We start from the raw sequence: 19,675 nt of genomic DNA, 5'->3' as shown, positions 1-19,675 counted from the left end.
TTCGGTGTTTACTTTTCTGTTTTCATTTCTAATCAAATAACACTTCATCGGCACAGCACAGATCGATCAAGAACAAGTAGAATTTCCTCCTATCCGGGCAGCTTAATTAGCTTGCCATGGACACATGGGGGAAAGCTACAGTCTCCTATGATGCTTGGTGCCGCCTGATGCTGCCCTGCCTGGCTGCCTTGCCTCTCGTAGGCGGCGCCAGGCTGCATCTGGTACCCGGAGAGACGGAAACATCAGACGCCTCCCAAAAGACATCGATGGTTCTTCAGAATACAGAGGTTGTTTTCTTCAGAATTCATTCAGATCTTGTCGATCCAAACAAAGACTTTCCGCGGCTAGCTGGCGATGGACACCTTCCTGGACTGCCGCTGCCCACGGTGGCACTCCGCCTCCGCCGAGAACCGCTGCACCCTCCGGGCGGCCTGCCTGGCGGAGACGGCGTCGAGGTGCATCTGCTCGTGGCGGCACTCCTCGCTGCAGAAGGGCGTGTCCCCTCTGTACATGAAGACGTCGCTGTCACGCGCCAGCGGCTTGGCGCAGAGCGCGCACGCGTCCAGCGCCGGCATGCCGGGCTCGCCCACCGGCTCGGCGTCGAAGAAGAAGGCGCAGGCCACCGATGCCGCCATGGTACTGCTATATGGCAGACTGGGAAGAGATGCTTCTTCTAGCAAGCTCGCGCTTGAGCTTCAGAGCTAGCAAGAACACACAGCTCGTTGCTGCTCTTGGCGGGGGAAAGAGATGGGTGAGTTTGGTGCAGCGGTGCGAAGCTGGAGAGCCGGTATATATGGGGGAGGGAGCACCGGATGACCGGAAGGCCATTATTGGTGCCTGGGAAACCATGGTCCGGTGCGCGGTATGGGTCATGGACGAAGGGAAACCATGGTTGGACTTGTATATTCCGGCATGCTCGGGTGTACTGCGGTGGTTGGTTCGATGCTTACCGTGGGCCACCGCGACGAGAACGACAACGGCGGAGTTATGCTTGACGTCGACGGCGTGGTCCCGACGAACGGAGAGGGCTCGAGGAGTCTCTGTAGAGTGTCCATGTCGACCTAGAGAAAAACAGGCGATCGATCGGGACAGGAAATACTACGAGCAATTGCTCCGCTTTTCCCTGCAGAAGAACGCTGTGGATAAGAGCAAGCATTGGCGTCAATAGTTACCGCACAAGCGTCCGCCGTGCCACTTGTCGGGAACGAGGGCGTCAAATCTACTCTAGCTTTGGATTAAAGTAACTTCAACGTCTTGGTGTCGATAATTAGGGTTCCAGCGCTAGAACAAACAAATGCAAATGACAGGCACGGAGACACCGCACATGGTTTAGCCACGCTAATGACAAGGGACAGCGAATGCTCACGATTCGTGTACTTTTCAGAAAAGAAATAAAACCAGAAAAGAGTTCGATGCCACTTCTTTTTCAACAGTCGGGTGCTCCATCCGGGAATCTGTGGGGCTGTGCAGGTGCATGCTCGCCAGGTCGCACCTTGTGCACAGTAGCCGAGACACTGGGAGCTCGGCACGCGTAAAGTTCTTGTCTGCTCAATCAATCAAACGAACCACCTTGTCACACACGACACTTTTTCAACACTTGAGATCCACTCCTAGTAGTACGCTGAACACTTTGGGGAGAAGGATGCACCGAGAGAAGCTGCAGGCCAGCTGGTCTCATCGCCGGGGCCGCCGTGCACGTTCCGGAGCAAGGGGTGCACCTTGCAGTTGCAGGCCGTAATTAACAGTCGCACGCCTCAAGATTCCTCCATACCACGGGGTAGATGCATCTCGCATCGCCGATCTCGGGCAGGCGGGCAGGCTTCGTCCTAGGGGGCAGCTCCGTCGAGATCTGCGCGCACAATTTGTTTAGTGCCTGGCTTAGCAGTGAACCAGTTGCACGTAATCCCGTTCGGCAGACTGTGACGACGCATGACAATGGTGGCACGCTCGCCTCTGGAATTTTCTGAAGAAGTCTTTTCCCTGTGATGACGACGACTCCAGAGTCTGATTGGTGTTGGTTGCAGGGTGGGGGCTACAACTAGTCTGCTAAAAGCGGTTGGGTTTTGGTTGAAGCGGCGAGTGTCGACACTCGACACAATGATACGACGTGCTCCGTATGCAACCGGGTCACGGCACATCTCTTCCGTTGCACGTCTACGTCTACCAGCCTCAGCCCATCATTGCTCGCTCACCCAATTTCCAATGACTCGGCGATGACTAGAGGACACCTGATACACCGCCAAAGAAAACAAATGATTCAAATAATCTGGAAATTGCAGTGTCATCATTTTTCACTTGGACATTCGGCCTTCTTGGGGTCTCTTGACTCAAAGGATTTCCATACAATTTTTTTGGAGAATTGCAATCCTTTGATTTTTTTTCTATGCTGGTCATTCGATCCATAGGAGTAAATCATACAGTATTGGAGTTATTTTTTAAGGATTCCATTATAATACATTTCATTGAATTTTTTTATCGACTCGAACATCTTGTAAAGAATCCTTTGCTTTTCTATGAAGCAATGGGAAAAACTGTAAAGGATTAATTCAATCCTAATCATCGATGCTTAAGTCGGTTGTATAGTTTGGCAACCGTGACTTTGTACATAGGGTATAATTTTCGATCAATAAATCAGTAGTTCATTCCCATCAATTACTTTTCGCTTTCACATGCTGTGAGCACGCCTCTACCGAGAGCACATGCCACAAAGAGAAGAAGAGAACACCAGCGGCAGTGACACATTGCGTTGGCGCACGAGGCGCCCTCCGTTGAGGCGGCATCCCAGGTCACGACCCTCAGTCGGTCCTCAACGGCGGCGGTCACAGAATGGAAATTTTGGATCTTTCTGAGGAATGACTATTTATCCGTCAAACATAAATATATTGACCCCCTAACATGGGAGTTATTATCAGCAATAAGGACATTTTACGGCGTAGGGGGGAAAAGTACCACAAAGAATGATGAGAAAATAAATTATAAATGCCATTGACATTCGGTCCTTGTGTCCGCGTACTTAAGTATCTGAACTAGAAGTTCAGTGAATCGTCTATTTGCAACACACTGCAAATCGGCCACATAAATTTACTGATAACAAAGGTGTCACTACATGTTAAATTCATGCAGTGAAATGTTAGAGAGAGTGAAGGTACCTAATAAACCACTCTTCTCCCCAAATGAGAGCATAAGGGGAAGAAGATTGACTACATGAGATATAATTTATCACAAGCTTCCGTGGAACAAGAGGGAATTAGATCCTCAACTAGTAAATGGAATTCAACATCAAATTTAAAGACACCTCATAGGATGCTTATCATCCAAAGCCCGACATAAATATGAACAATATTTTTCTTGTTGGGGCTCTGAAACACCTTGACTCCATTCTCGCAGAAATCACAAGATGTTAAAACGGAATACATACATTTTGGCAAAATTCCACCGATTCCACCGGAATCATGCAACATAAAGACTACTTTTTTCTACATATATTTCTTCTCAAATTTGCTAAAACCTTTTGGGCCCTGAACCAAAATCCATGGTAGAGTACCTCTTGCACTCATATGGTTCACATAAAAGGAAGCATGTAAGGAAGTATAACACTCGCTTAACAAAAGAATGGTACTTACCACAGTAATGCCTACTCCTCATAAGTATTTTCCATATAAATACAAATGACTTCTCATTTATAAATAAAACAAATGAGGTGGTGAGATGGAGAGGCTTGTAGCAAAAAGGCTTTCATGCAGAGACCTGACATCAATCATGTTGGTGCATACACTCTTGGTATGAGTGGAATTACGTTTTTTATAATAAATATCTTTGGCGATGCAAATAATATTATTCATGCAGTTAATGGAAGTAGTGACTACATACTCTTATGAGCCATTCATTTCCTAAATCTATATTGAAGTACCTGAAGAGCTTACAATTCTGAATCCAATAATAAATCGTAACTTCTACTGTGTAAAATTACAGAAGTCACTTTATGACTCAATATGGTTGGAAAATTATCGGTACTAGGACTAAATGGGTTACTTCTTCAAAGAATTACTAAAAAAGATTATTGTTTATGTGTACTTATAAAGAAACCCCAAACTTTGGTTTTCTTACATCACCTCAGTGCATATTGATGACCTCATTATCCATGTGTTTACAAGACCTAAACATACACAAAATGATCTTAACATGAAAGTTTGGGTTCAAGCAAATTTTACATAAGTTCAGAACTAGAGCATTCCCCTAAGAATGCATATATATACGAGTCTACATATATCCAAATCATACATGAGAAGTTCAATATGGATATATTATATCAGTCAAAGACAACTATGGTCAAATTATCCCTCATAGGGATACAAATCCATTCAAACCTTGGGTGATAATTAAGTGATATTAGGACCTAAAGTTCCATATCTTACTAGCACCAAAGCACTTGTATAATTGCAAACTATGTCAGGCCTAAAACTATATTTGCAATAAATTCATTCAGAGTGTAAACTCTTAACAAAGGTATATGGTTGATGTAAGGGTTGTCCTCGCACATATCTGTTGGGTTTCGTAGTAATTTCAAAAAAATTCCTACACACACGCAAGATCATGGTGATGCATAGCAACGAGAGGGGGAGAGTGTGATCTACGTACCCTTGTAGATCGACAACGGAAGCGTTTGGTTGATGTAGTCGTACGTCTCCACGGCCCGACCGATCAAGCACTGAAACTACGGCACCTCTGAGTTCTAGCACACGTTCAGCTCGATGACGATCCCCGGACTCCGATCCAGCAAAGTGTCGGGGAAGAGTTCCGTCAGCACGACGGCGTGGTGACGATCTTGATGCACTACTATCGCAGGGCTTCGCCTAAGCACCGCTACAATATTATCGAGGACTATGGTGGAAAGGGGCACCGCACACGGCTAACAATATGATCACGTGGATCAACTTGTGTCTCTAGGGGGTGCCCCTGCCTCCGTATATAAAGGTTCAAGGGAGGGGGGCCGGCAGGCCAGGAGAGGCGCGCCAGGAGGAGTCCTACTCCATCTGGGAGTAGGACTCCCCCCTTTCCTAGTTGGAATAGGATTCGTGAGGTGGGAAAAGAGAGAGAGAGAAGGAGGGGGCGCCGGCCCCCTCTCTCCTTGTCCTATTCGGACTAGGGGTTGAGGGGCGCGCGGCCCAGCACTGGCTGCCTCTTCTCTTCTTCCACTAAGGCCCACTAAGGCCCATATACCTCCCGGGGGGTTCCGGTAACCTCCCGGTACTCCGGTAAAATCCCGATTTCACCCGGAACACTTCCGTTATCCAAACATAGGCTTCCAATATATCAATCTTTATGTCTCGACCATTTCGAGACTCCTCGTCATGTCCGTGATCACATCCGGGACTCCGAACAACCTTCGGTACATCAAAATGCATAAACTCATAATATAACTGTCATCGTAACCTTAAGCGTGCCGACCCTACGGGTTCGAGAACAATGTAGACATGACCGAGACACGTCTCCGGTCAATAACCAATAGCGGAACCTGGATGCTCATATTGGCTCCTACATATTCTACGAAGATCTTTATCGGTCAGATCGCATAACAACATACGTTGTTCCCTTTGTCATCGGTATGTTACTTGCCCGGGTTTCGATCGTCGGTATCCCATACCTAGTTCAATCTCGTTACCGGCAAGTCTCTTTACTCATTCTGTAATACATCATCCCGCAACTAACTCATTAGTTGCAATGCTTGCAAGGCTTAAGTGATGTGCATTACCGAGAGGGCCCAGAGATACCTCTCCGACAATCGGAGTGACAAATCCTAATCTCGAAATACGCCAACCCAACATGTTCCTTTGGAGACACCTGTAGAGCTCCTTTATAATCACCCAGTTGCGTTGTGACGTTTGGTAGCACACAAAGTGTTCCTCTGGCAAACGGGAGTTGCATAATCTCATAGTCATAGGAACATGTATAAGTCATGAAGAAAGCAATAGCAACATACTAAACGATCGGGTGCTAAGCTAATGGAATGGGTCATGTCAATCAGATCATTCAACTAATGATGTGATCCTATTAATCAAATGACAACTCTTTGTCCATGGTTAGGAAACATAACCATCTTTGATTAACAAGCTAGTCTAGTAGAGGCATACTAGTGACACTCTGTTTGTCTATGTATTCACACATGTATCATGTTTCCGGTTTAATACAATTCTAGCATGAATAATAAACTTTTATCATGATATATAAGGAAATAAATAATAACTTTATTATTGCCTCTAGGGCATATTTCCTTCAATATCAAATTCACAAAGTGTCTTAATTAATACTATCATGAAAATCATGATATGACTGTGATATGATATAATGATATTGGCTACTTATTTGATCTCAACAATGCCATATCAATGGCTGAATTTGCTGGAATATCCTTCTTATGAAAGTCATCTAAATAGACTTTAAAAACTACTTTCACTTATCATTCTAACATAATTGTTTTATCCGTAGCATTGCAAAATATGCATGTCTTAGCAAAATGATTGACCACACTCAATATCATGTGGTTAAGATTCATTTGAAGCCTATATTGTTATCTGTTAAGATAATATCACTTGTATCATTAAAATACATTTGGGATGTATGAAGAGTAATATCATAGACAAATTGCACATAAGTTATTTTATCCACAATAATTATTGGAAAGAGTGGAAACGGTTTTGCAAACAAAATACTTTGAAAATCCAATGAATTATTCACAATGTCAATACCAACTTTTACATTACATAATCATATCCGTGGAATTGGTATGAGACAATCTTAAAATTTGCAAAGTTTAAGGGGAGTAAACTCCTACTGTATAACCTATTAACTATCATCAAGTTGCATATATTATACTCTTTCTTCGTTCATGAGTGTTTACATAATGATTTCTCATAAAAGGTTAATTATGAGACAATATAGATACAAGTGTTCACATATTTCATATCAATTTCTCCTTATATTTCCCCCCATTGAGTTTTAAAGGAGTTTTCAATGGCATATCAGATATCAGTCTTTTCCCTTATGAGTTTTCTGTCAAAATTTCTCATAATAGTTTTTAATAAGGCAAATATATTTTCAAGAACATATGCGACACTTTCAAGATTTCTCCATCGGGTTTTCTAAAGGAATATATAAAAATCATATTTATTATTCTCCAAACTCACCAATGACTTTTCTCCATGCTCAAAGGTTTTTTTTCATTTGAGTTACCAAGAAGACAATAATCATTATATTTTGCATCGTTTTCTTCTCATTATTTTTCCTACTGGGTTTAAATGAGTTTTATCAACATATGTGTCAAATTTTCGTCATATTTTTCCCACAGGGTTTATAGAGGAGACTCTCAAGATGATGCAAATAAGTCCTAATGATGAAGAGATGAACATTCCCAAGAGTAAACATATATTAGGAGGATTCTACCACGATGATGCATATTCATAGTCAAGCATAGAGTAGGGGGAGTGTTAAGGATTAATTCGATCCTAATAATGTAATCAATACTTAATTTAATTGTGTAGTTTAGCAACCGTCACCGCCCGCCTAAATTATTGCCTTTGTACAGAGGGGTTTGATACCCTAATCTTCAATTAGTGGAATCATTAGTTCATTTTCGTCAATTATATTATGCTTTCACAAAAACTAAATTTCTGTAAGATTAGGATTGACATGACATTTCAATCTAATATATGTTTTCCCTTTTCCTACATTTTGAAAGTCATGTGGATCAAAGTGACATTTAAAGGTCTTGGCTAGTTTAATAAAGTTCTGCTTCTACTACAAGGAAAGCTATGATTATTCATATGAATCTATCTGAAATGTTTTGTCCCATATGAACAGGAAAAAATCTCATCTCTCTTTCACTTTTGAGAAAAAATGTCTCCTCTCTTCATTATCAATTTTTTTGTATTTTATAAGTAAAGCTATAATCCACCTGTTCTAGAACATAAAGTGTGTTTCAGCTCTTTTCAGTGTAGATAATGTATGATTATCGTATATAATATGTTACAAAATCGTTTAGCTTGACACAAATACGGTATTCCCGAAAATAACCAAATAAGAAAATGGCTATATCTGTTTGGGGGTGAGTTAGACCTGGCTCACACTTGACCTGTTTATGTTGGTTTAAAATGACTCGGCTACACGCGGACCCTTTTCTTAAGAAAAAAATTAGGTGGCGCTATTAAAGCCTAGGGGTGCCTCATCTTACCAGAAGCCGGCCCGAGTAGGTCGGCCAAGGGCTCGGTGACGCTATTACGGCCCAGGGGTGCCTCATCTTACCAGAAGACGACCCGAGTAGGCCGGTCTGGGGGGCCTAGGTACGTTATGACATGGGCTGGCTAACCCGGTCCATGGCCTTACAGCAAGGCGGATCCGGAAGATTTGGAGTACAAGTCAAGATGTCCGGCATCCTAGATGATACCTCCAACCCGACCAGGATCGTGTAACCCTAGACCTCGGTACCCATATAAGTCGGGGTAGGCTAGATGCCAACATACATAACCATACAGTTATTGCTCAATTTCTTGGTCGTTGCAACCCTTATACACAGGAAAAACGCACGAGCATGAGTATGGTTTTACCTCTTCCACGAGGCCCTGAAGCTTGGTAAACTCTCCCTTGTTTCCTGTCCGATCAACTTGTGTGTCTAGAGTTCCCTATCTAGGGATCTTCCAGAAAATACTCCGACATAAAGATCAAGTCAAATGCGGATGTGTCGAATGTCTGGGTCTATCAAGAAACATGGGATTTTCTCAAAAATAAACAAGAAACATCGGGTGAGCCAGAAGAGCGTGTATTTTTCTCTTCCAACTCCACTGAGCCTGGAATTTGCAAAATAGTAAAAAAAAAACGACCTTTCAAGTTTCAGAAACATCTCAAAAAATACACACGCAATTGGTGATGTAGTACAAGTATGTAAAAACTTATTATGAAATACATCGTGATGTGAGCTACATAAAAAATCACGCAGTTTTACAATGGATACTCTTCACTAAAGAAATACATATTTTTCATGTGTAGCTCATATCGAAACATACCTCGTCATGAAATTCCACAAACAAGTAGCGCACACATATGTGTGTGTTTGTTAGATCCTTTTGAAAATTACAAAAAAACCAATTTTTTGAATTTCCAAAAACATGTGCCATAAAGCCTCAGGGACCAAAAACAATTTCCGTAGCCCCACCCTACATGTACGCAAAACCACATAATTCCAGCCATCCAGGGAGATGGAATTCCCAGCTAGAGCCAATAGTGGACCGTAGGCGTTGTCTTCTTGATGCTCAGTTGTTCAAGACAGTTTTACTTTTGTCCAATACTAGCATCAGTTGACTGATCTTTTGAAAAGATTTGTTGGGTTGTGTGCCATTGGATTCACCTTGAGACAATCGTTCGATCTAGCTGACGAGATTTGCAACATGGGTCATGTTGTGCTCGGAGGTTCACACATGGTTCATGTTGTACTCAGTCCGATCCCGTTGATAAGATTTTCAACATGGATCATGTTGACCTCGAAGCTCTGGTCAGTTGACAAGATTTGCAATATGGATCATGTTAGACCTCGAAGCTTTCCAACATGAGCCATGTTACGTCTGGGAGCTTTGCAACATAGCCGACGTGTTGCCCGCTTAGTCTCGTCGTGTCTCCTAGGATACAAATGGCTTGTTGTGACGGAGGAACCATGGTGGCTTGCTGAAGGGAGGACATGGGCGGAGTCGAGAAGCTAGACGGTGGCTTAAAGTAAAGTCAACATGTGGATATAATCGGTCAGGTGGAGATAAAGAGAGAACGGTGTGTGAGGCCCATGGCACCACGTGGCTCGTTGTCGATGCTTCGTTTTTTGTTTCCAGACGGTTGAGGAAAAGCTTTTCCTTTTAGTTTTGAGCACTGCTATACAGCGGATATTTTTAGACGACATGCACACGACGTTTCCCATCCAGCCATCAGTATTTTGGTCCCTAAAGCATCTGACGGTGCAAATTATTTATCGGCTGCACATCGGGCACATAGTGTCGTGTGCATATTCATTCCGTTTAGTTTTTATCGACCGAGTTTAGCTCTCGGATTTTAGTATTCCAGATTTGACACCCCAAATCTTGAACTATTTTGCAACTTCAAATAGTGCGGTAAACATCCAAATGGTTTAGTTTTTTAAATCTCCATCAAGCTAACCGGGTCTTAATTAACTATGTGTACACTTGCAAAATCCCATTAGCATGATTCTTCACGAACAGAAAGAGGATTGCACAAGGCATGTTGTATGTCGATTCGCTTGAGAATGTACCGAGCGAGAGTGCCATCTCAAATGAGCTTATACAGAGGTGACAATAACGCAGAAAAAAAAAGAAAAAACTGAGGGTCAGACATGACCGCCTCAAAGTTAAGCCGCGGGGAATCTTGTTTGCTTCACTTTCTTCAGATTCAATCCAGCCCCTTTTCCGCTGCGTTTATGCCCAAATCACTTGACCGGCAGCACATGCAGCGCCGGCCTGCCGTGAGCGACTCCGGTGACTCGCTCGCCCCTTGCTTCTTCAAGCAAGGCAAGTCTCCCCGACCTCGCGCTGATCGATCAGCTAGCCACGGACACCAGCGGCTTGGTGCACGGAGATCAGGTTGGCTCAAGCATAATAACCTTTCGTTGTCAGGCATGTACTGTATGTCGCTTGGCACTCTCGCTGGTTAGCTCGAGACGGACACCCCATGGCGTGCACGCCCGGACTCTGCTCCCGCCGAGAACCGCTGCAGCCTCCGGGCGGCCTGCCTGGCGGAGACGGCGTCGAGCTGCATCTGCTCGTGGCGGCACTCCTCGCTGCAGAAGGGCGTGTCCCCTCTGTACATGAAGACGTCGCTGTCGCGCACCAGCCGCTTGGCACAGAGCGCGCACGCGTCTAGCGCCGGCATGCCGGGCTCGCCCACCGGCTCGGCCTCGAAGAAGAAGGCGCAGGCTACTGATGCCGCCATGGTATTGCTGTAGGCCTGTAGCCTGTATGGTTGGGAAAAGACTCGGAATGGCTTCTTCTAGCAAGCCCGATCTTGAGCTGCTTCAGAGCTAGAATTCGTAGTTCGTTGCTGCTCTTGGCGGGGGGAAGAGGTGGGTGAGATCAGTGCAGCTGCGAAGCGGGAGCGTGGGCATATATGGGCGAAGGGAGCACGGCAACCCTGTTATTGGTGCACTGGCGGCTTGCAAACCATGGTCCGGTGCGCGGTATGGGGCTAACCATGGACCAAGGGAGAGGGTTCCAGCGTGCCCGGGTGTGAAGCGGTGGTTGGCTCGATGGATAACGTGGGCCCCAACGAAAACGACGGCGACGACGGAGTTATGTGTGACGCTGACGGGGTTAGGCACAAGTTCTTCTTTATACAAACGGAGAGGATTAGAGGAGTCTGTAGAATGTCCATGTCGACGTCGACGTCGAGAAAAAACCAGATGGTCTCGTAAATACGCTGATAGGCCGGTTTCACTGTTTTTATGCTTTTCGAAAAGTTCAGCGAAATCAGACCCTGATTTGTAAAAAAATTAAGATCTGACTTTTTTTGTATTGTCATTGGCTTTGGCAGTAGGGTAGCACAACCTACTACCAGAGTCTCTGACGGTAGGACTTACTCCATCCGTTTCTTTTTAGTCAGCATTTAAGATTTGAACAAAGTCAAACTTTGTAAAGTTTGACCAACTTTTTAGAAAAAAAATTCAATATCTACAATGCTAGTGTTTTATGTTACGAAAATCAATTTCATAATGCATATAACAATATTGATTTCATATTGTGAATCTTGATGATTTTTTATAAACTTAGTTAAAGTTAATAAAGTTCGACTTTGATCAAATTTTATATGCAGACTAAAAAAACGGAGGGAGTACCTACGGTAGGTTGTGTTACACTTTTATTTGAAACAGGCAAATTTGCCATTTCATTGATTAAGAAGAAGAGGAGACAGGGTCCGAATACAGCAGCCACATGGTGGCGAAAAAGAAAAACTACTCACGAGGCAGGATCACATCTAAACCCTTGGCACCCCGCAGAAGCCTATGTACTCACGAGGCAGGATCACATCTAAACCCTTGGCACCCCGCAGAAACCCATAGGCTTGCCTCATCAAGGATCTTGTCCACGATAATAATCGAAGGCGTAGAAGTATCTCTAAAATCCCTAGCGTTCCTCTCCTTCCATAGCTCCCAGGAGACCAACATAAGGAGCGAGGCCATTCCCTTCCGAGATGGCGAACGCGCAAGGGAAAGCTTAGTCCACCAGTCGTTGACATTGTTCATAGTTGCCCAATCCTCGCCTTAATCGTGTTCCAGATGGCGATCGAAAAGCGGCACTGGAACAGAAGATGGGCCGCCGATTCCTGGACCTGGTTGCAGAACGGGCACAAGCCGCAATTTGGCCACCCCCTCCGTTGTAGCCTATCCGCCGTCCAAACTCTGTTGTGGATGACTAACCAAGCAAAGAACTTGCATTTAGGAGTGGCCCACACCTTCCAAACGGTGTTAAGCAGAGGCGTGGTGGTATGCCCCTCGAACTGCATCTTGTAGGCTCAGGAAGTGGAGTAGGTACCGTTGTCCGTGAACTTCCAAGTGATCGTATCTTGCATGTCGTGATCAAGAATAACCCCATCCAGCTTCTCCCACAGAGTGGCGAACTCCTGGATATGCCCGGCAGAGATGCCTTCTGTCAAGTTGATCTGGGTGACCCAAAAGTCTTCATTTAGGGCCTTTTGTACATAGCAGTCTTTCCTTTTGGAGATATCAAATATTTTGGGAACAATATCCATTGGCCTCAACCCATTAAGCCAAGGGGACTTCCAGAAGAGAGCTTTGGAGCCATCTCCAATCTTCACTATCGCGAAAAGGTCCCTATCAGCCTCGTCGCAAGGGGTGCCAAGCCCAAGCCAAGGTTTGGGTGTAGCAGACCACTCGAACCAAAGCCAGCGGAGGCGAAGCGCGGTGGCAAACTTCCACAAGTTCGGAATTCCAAGGCCGCCCATAATCTTCGGTCGACAGACCCGCTCCCAATTGATCTTGCACTTGCCTCCAGTGACCTTATCGCAGCTAGCCCATAGAAAGGCCCGTCTCAAGGCATCAATCCTCTTGAGCACCTCCACCGGTAGGACAAGCGATGTGATGTTATAAATGGCGATGGAAGTGAGTACCGCCTTAACTAGGACAGCCCTACCAGGGGCAGCCATGACATGCCCAATCCAAGGAGCAAGTTTGCGTGCAACTTTATCTTCGAGGGGCAAGAAGTGTATTGCTTTGAGCCTTGACACCGTGAGGGGCAGCCCGAGGTATGTAATGGGAAAAGGGGTGAGCGGCACAGCGGATGGGGGCCACAAGACTCTTATTGCAATTGGTGACCAGGCCCGTGACCTTCCCGAAAGCATCAAAGACAGAAGAGAAGTAGTGAACGTCCTCCTTGATAGGATTGATGAAAACAACAGCGTCATCAGCATAAAGGGAGGCACGGAGAGTGGCGGTGTTGGCCCGGAGTGGCTGAAGTTTGCCTTGCCTTGTGACCTTGTCAAGGATGTGGTGTAGGGGGTCGATGGCGAGCAGAAAGAGTAAAGGGGACATCGGATCCCCTTGTCGCAGGCCTTTACCATGACGGATAGGATCACCAGTCATGCCATTAAGGAAAACTCGCGAGGAGGCCGAGGAGAGGAGTGCCGAAACCCAGCCTCGGAAACGCACAGGGAAGCCAGGGTGCTGCAGGAGGTCCAATAAGTAGTCCCATCGAACCGAATCAAAGGCCTTCTTGATGTCAAGTTTGAAGAGCAACATGGGGGTCTTGCTCCGGTGGAACCTTCTGGCAAGGTTGCGCACATAGGTGAAGTTGTCGTGGATGCTTCGCTTCTTGATAAAGGCGCTCTGGGCTGGCGAAACAAGATCATCCATGTGAACTGCGAGGCGGGATGCCATCATCTTCACAATGAGCTTGGCCACGGCATGGATGAGACTGATAGGCCGAAAGTCAGAGATATCTTCCGCACCATCTTTCTTCGGAATGAGCACGATGTTGGCCGAGTTCAACCAGTGGAAGTTTGAAGCATGCAGATTGGAGAAGTGGTCAATGGCAGCCATGACACCCACCTTGATGATGTCCCAACATGCTTTGAAGAAAGCACCCGTAAAGCCATCAGGTCCCGGAGCCTTATCAGATGGAGACTCAAACACGGCACGCCTAGCCTCCTCCTCAGTGAAAGGGGATCCAACGTCACTGAGGTCACAGTCAGGGGCGAGAATGCCCTCCCAGTTAAAGTCCCTTTGTCGCCGAGGGCCCTTCTTGATAACAGAGGAGAAGTGGCTGTGAATGATGGCCTTCTTATGGTCGTGGTTGGTAACCCAGCCACCATTATGTTTTAGGCGATGGACGAATTTTTTTCTCCTTCTGCGATTGACTCTGAGGTGGAAGAATCTAGTGTTGGCGTCTCCTTCTTTGATGTTCGTGATCCTTGACATTTGCCGCTTCTGAGCCTTCTCTAGCACGGCCAGACCAACGACACGCCTCTTAAGCCTCTTTCGGAGATCAAGCTCGGCGGCGCTCAGGGATCTAGATTCATGCGCAATATCAAGGCGAAGGATGACCTCCAGGGCCATATGGAGCTGGACCTTGACATTAGAGAAAAGTGTTCTGCTCCAAGATTTAAGTCTGATACTACTTTTCTTGAGCTTGTGATGGAGAATGTGGTAGGGCTCGACATGGTTATGGTCTTCATTCCATGCCGCTTGGACTGTGGACAGAAACCCAGGCATAATAATCCAGAAGTTCTCAAAACGAAAGCACTTGGAACGTTTTGGGCCATTCGCATTTGCAAGCAGGAGCGGACAATGGTCGGACAGAGAGGAAGAAAGGGCATGCAAGATGTGCGAACCGAACTCCAAGTCCCATTCCTCATTGCAAAAGAAGCTATCAAGTTTGCTTAATGTAGGATCACTTTGACCGTTGCTCCACGTGAATCTCTTGTTTTGCAGATGGATCTCTTTTAACTCACAGGAGTTCAGGGCGTTTCTAAAACGGACAATGCGACTGCGATTGGCATTTGCGCAATTCTTATCTCTTGCTCGATAGATTTGGTTGAAGTCACCCGTAACCAGCCACATGGTGCCCGGGGGAGGCTTTTCGGACACAAGCTCGCCAAAGAAGGCGTCCTTGAGATTGCCACGGGTAGGGCCGTAGACAGCGGTCAGCTTGAAGGAGGTGGAGTTGTCAGTCTGGGAGCGCAGGGTAACGAAGGCCGAGAGGTAGTAGGTCCCAAAATGCACGTTTGATAGCTGGACCACATCCTCATCCCATAGCAGAAGGATGCCACCACGGGTACCATCTACCGATTGTTGGGCAAAAATTTTGAGCCTCTGACCTCCAATGTGAGCAGCAGTGAGGGAGTCTACATTCTCCATATTGGATTCTTGTAAGCAATCGATGTGGCAAGGAGTAGCAACAATCGTTTCATGAACGATGGAGCGACGGTTCGGGAAATTTAGACCTCTGACATTCCAATTCAGAATTGTGAGGTTGTGTTCTGTCATTTGGAAACTAGGTCTACATCCTTGATCTTGGCGTTGACACAACAATGTAGGTACAACCAGCAACTTGCAAGGGCAGAACCAGGACATAGTAGCACAAACAACAACATAACCAGCTTCGCCAGGGCCAACATCCACTTCGGGAACACGAAGCAGCAAACAGGCGTACATGAGGAGTTGACATATTGCCTCGCCAGGGCATCAGGTTGCTGCAACAGATTGCAGTTGCAAACAGGCGTAGAGGGAGCAGAACTACAAGATTCAGAGGTACATGGTTCAACTAACATGGTTCACTAATTACTACAGCAGCACGACACCATCCAGCAACACATCAGGTCGCAGCCGAAGCGCCCACGTCCTCCTGAGAGCCCAGCTCCGGGCCACCTTCTCCACCGTGCTCAATCAGGGCACTCTCGACAGCCAACATCAGGTCGCAATCAAAGTTGAAAAGGGCCCTAAGCGTGGCAATGGTGATGTCTGGGAGACGACCATGAAACATGTGGACAAACTTGGTGATGGCCGCCTCGGTGAGCTGCTCTCCCTCGTCAACAATACCCATGCGTTGGCAAAGAAGCTTCTCGGCCATCGCCGCAACGGGCAGCTTGCAGTTCTTGGCATGTAGTCTTGGGCTGTGACGGTTCAGCTGAAAGCCGGTGACTCCGACCAACGTCTTGAGTCTTGCAGCAGGGGGCCGAGGCGGCGAGGAGAAGGGCGACGAGGGAAGCAAAGCCGGCCTGCTTGGGACAAAGATGGGAGTCGCCACGTCATCCTCCAGTGTGTCGCCGCCCGCGGTGCCAAACTGCAGCTCTGTCTCAGCCACCGGGGGTGGCGTGAGAGCAGGGGAGTCATGGGTGGCCGTCCCCAAAGAGGGAGCTGGGGAGACAACATGTTCCAGGACCGCCACCATAGAGGGCGAGGGCGAGCGCTCCAGCTCTGGGGTTGCCACCGGTAAGTCGATGGTGAGCGAAGGCTGCACCGGGGTTGGCGCAAAGCAGGGGGCAGCCCGCCGCAGACAGTCCACCGCGGTTGAAGATGATCTGATGTGGATGACATCGCTTGACGTGGTACGCCGGGACGGAGGTGGCGAACGGCCGCGGGAGCCACGGTCCAGGGAGCACGCCCGCCGTCTGCCATCCCGTCCGCGGTCGCGGTCGTCGCGGCCACGGTCAGCATCATGACCCCCCTGACGCCCATCAGTCCTGTGGCGCTCCGGCGCACAAGACCGGCTGCGGAAGAGGCCCCTCCAGGAAGAGGAGTGCTGTCGGTCGTTGTCGCGTCCTCTTCGATCATCTCTGTCGCGGTCGTCGTCCCTACGGTGGCGGTCGTCGTCCTCTCGACGACGAGGGGGTGGGGGCGGTTCCCGGTCATCCCGCGCCTTCTCTTTCCCATCGACCATCCCATAGACCCAGGTGAACGGGTCAGTGCGGGGGCGGCGAGGCACCTGACCAGAGGCGTCAGGCGTGTAGTCTTATAGCTGGTCCAGGTGGACGATGGCGCGGCGACGGATCCCGCGGTGGCCGACGGCCGTGGAAGGGGCGCCACCAACACCAGCTTGCACCCTCGGGGCGATGGTGACGCGATGGACTTTGGGGATGGCAGAGGGGTTGTCCGACCATGCACAAAGCTTCAGGCGGGAAGCATCTTCACGGCGGAGCGTGGCGATGTCGAAATAGTGCAGGAAGGTGTCTGGCCCGAGAACTTGCACCGCCACGGAATCGCTCCAAGCATTGAGCGGGATTCCCTCAATGCACAGGTGGACATGGTAGTTCGCCTGCACCACGTCGGAGTGAGCATCAGGCCGCCAGTTTGAGGAGTGGATGTCGAGGCCAGCGTGCCGGAAGCGCCCAGACGACGCGGTGACCCTGTCTCGGTGGTGAGGGTGCTCGAACAAGGAAAAGAAGTCCTCGGGGAAGTAGGAGACCACCGTGACGCGCTCAATGCCGAACTGGATGGAGATGGCCTCCTTGATCTCCGTTGCGTTCACCGCCGACCGGTTTCCACCAAGCCAGAGGAAGGCCCCCAAGGACGCGAGGCTCGCAGCGTTGGCCTCCATCTCTGCGGAGGAGACAATGACCATGTGACCCTCCTCAGGGCGCAGCGAGGGGTCGCCCACACGGAGAGGGCGGGAGGCATGGCGCGACATGGAGGGAGGCGCTGGCGGCGAGGGCAGCACCAAGGGAGGTTGAGGCAGAGCAGCCCACGGAGACGTAGATGCCCCCGAAGCCGGACTCGCAGAGGGGGAACGAGCGCTGGTGCAGCCCCTCGCCTTGTGTCCGATCTCGGCAGTGACGACAGGTCAAAGGATTTCTGCAGCTAGCTCTGCAGTGGTCCTTGAGAAGGCAGCGGTGGCACTCTCTGTCCCTAAGCCTGACGAACCCCCGCAGCCGCTGCGGGGAGGAATAAGAGGGTGAAGGGGAGTGGCTTGAATGCTGGTGGGTGGATCGTCCCTCCCTCCACCAGTATGGCGGTCGAACAAGACGCCAACCCTCCTCCGAACTGTCGCCTGAGCGGACAGCTCACCTTGAAGCCGTGGCAGGGCGCACAGGGCTTGAGGGAGAATGCCATCCCTCCGCCACCGAGCTGTCGTCCGAGCGGCCAGCATGCCTTGAAGGCGCAGCAGGGCGCGCAGGGCTTGAGGGAGCTTCAAGCAACGGGCACTGGCCACGCGCCATGAATGAGGTAGCAGGAGTCTTGAGGCACGGCCGGTGGACGCCATGAATAGGGGGCGGTGGCGTGCCCTCCAGCACAGAAGCCTTGATTGCGAAGCTCACCAGTCTTGGGCACTCGGTCGAATTCGCCGCGGCCGCAGGCGTCACAGCCGACGAGCTCCGCGGATCTAGGGAAATCCCCACCAGCTGCGGGAACAGGCCCGTAACCAAATCCGGCTGAGAGAACCGCGGTGAGGGGAAGCCGGGGGGGGGGGACCGCTGCGAGGTCGAGCCGGCGCGGGGGGCGCGGTATGGAGGCTGCGGTCGCCGGAGCGGCGCGTCGCAGGAGGGTGGAAGGTGGGAGCATGGTCATGTGTGTTGTCTTACACTTACATCAAGGACCATAACACTAGGGTCTTCACTTTTGTTTATTGCATGCATGTCTCTATGATCTAGGACTTTGGCAGTAGGGTCTTTTTCCACGCCAAACGGGCGTGCCGATGCAAGTAAGTCCTACCGTCAGAGAGTCGGACGGTAGGATGTTTTACCCTACCGGCAAGAATAGTGACGATAGAGAAAAATGGTTAAATCCCGAAATTTGTACAAAGCAGGCCAGGTTTTACTGAAGTTTGCCAAAAGTGCCAAAACTGTGAATTTGCATACGCTGATAGCACTTTGGGTGGTCGATCGAGACTGCAAATACGAGCACTTGCTCCGCTTTTCCCAGCAAAAGAACAGTCTCACGTCAATAATGAACACATGCATCCGCCATGCCTCTTGTAGGGAACGAGGGCATCAGATCTACTCCAGCTTTGGATTAAAGTAAAGCGGACGTCTTAGCGCTGATAATTAGGGTTCCAGCACTTTTACAAACATACACAAGGGGACAGACCGGAGTGGCCGGTGGCACCACACATGGCCAGGCACGCAGTGACAACAAATAGCAAATGCGTGCGCACTTGCTTGTATCATTGGTGCCCTTTACACGAAAAATAAACAGAAAAGAAAACCAGAAAAGAGGTTGATGCCACTTCATTTTCACTAGGCGACGTTGCTCCGTACGGGAATCACAGGGGAGTGCACTGCATGCGCGCCACGGCGTCCGGCAGCACCTTGTGAACAGCTGCCGGGTCACTGGGCAGTCGGCACGCGTACACGTCTTGTCTGCACAATCAAGCGCACATGAGCTTGGCACGCCCACAAGCAACGAGCCGGTACGGGTGCCAGCACGACTCGGGTCAGGGGGGGTGCACCTAGCAGCAGGCTGCAATTTACAGGTGCACGCGCCTGAAGACTCGAGCGGTAATTTTTGGGGTTGACGGCGGTGGTGCGGATATACTAGGGGCCAATGGCATCTTGCATTGCCGGTCAGACGGGCAGGCTTCGTCCTAGGGGGCAGCTCTCTCGAGATCTGCGCGCCCAATTTGTTTAGGGCCTGTTTCAATAAGTCACCTAAGTCAAGTAGTGACTTAAAATCAATGACTTA

General features: G+C 48.6%; 2 protein-coding genes and 1 pseudogene across 2 annotated transcripts; all 3 read right to left on the bottom strand.

The window, feature by feature from the left end:
- On the bottom strand, positions 1-810 carry LOC125539667 (FCS-Like Zinc finger 8-like). The gene has a single exon (XM_048703173.2). It carries the CDS (start codon positions 633-635, stop codon positions 345-347), a length of 291 nt encoding a protein of 96 aa, XP_048559130.1. The 5' UTR covers positions 636-810; the 3' UTR covers positions 1-344.
- Positions 811-10,261: 9,451 nt separating this feature from the next.
- On the bottom strand, positions 10,262-11,190 carry LOC125539666 (FCS-Like Zinc finger 8). Its single transcript, XM_048703172.2, has one exon. It carries the CDS (start codon positions 10,978-10,980, stop codon positions 10,699-10,701), a length of 282 nt encoding a protein of 93 aa, XP_048559129.1. The 5' UTR covers positions 10,981-11,190; the 3' UTR covers positions 10,262-10,698.
- A 4,682-nt stretch (positions 11,191-15,872) lies between these two features.
- Positions 15,873-18,333, bottom strand: LOC147986676 (uncharacterized; annotated as a pseudogene).
- Positions 18,334-19,675: the final 1,342 nt, after the last annotated feature.

This window comes from Triticum urartu, chromosome 2A (genome assembly GCF_056163025.1).
Source record: "Triticum urartu cultivar PI428250 chromosome 2A, HENAU_Tu73, whole genome shotgun sequence".
NCBI classification, from domain to species: domain Eukaryota; kingdom Viridiplantae; phylum Streptophyta; class Magnoliopsida; order Poales; family Poaceae; genus Triticum; species Triticum urartu.
This window is presented reverse-complemented; position numbering and strand designations above follow the sequence as displayed.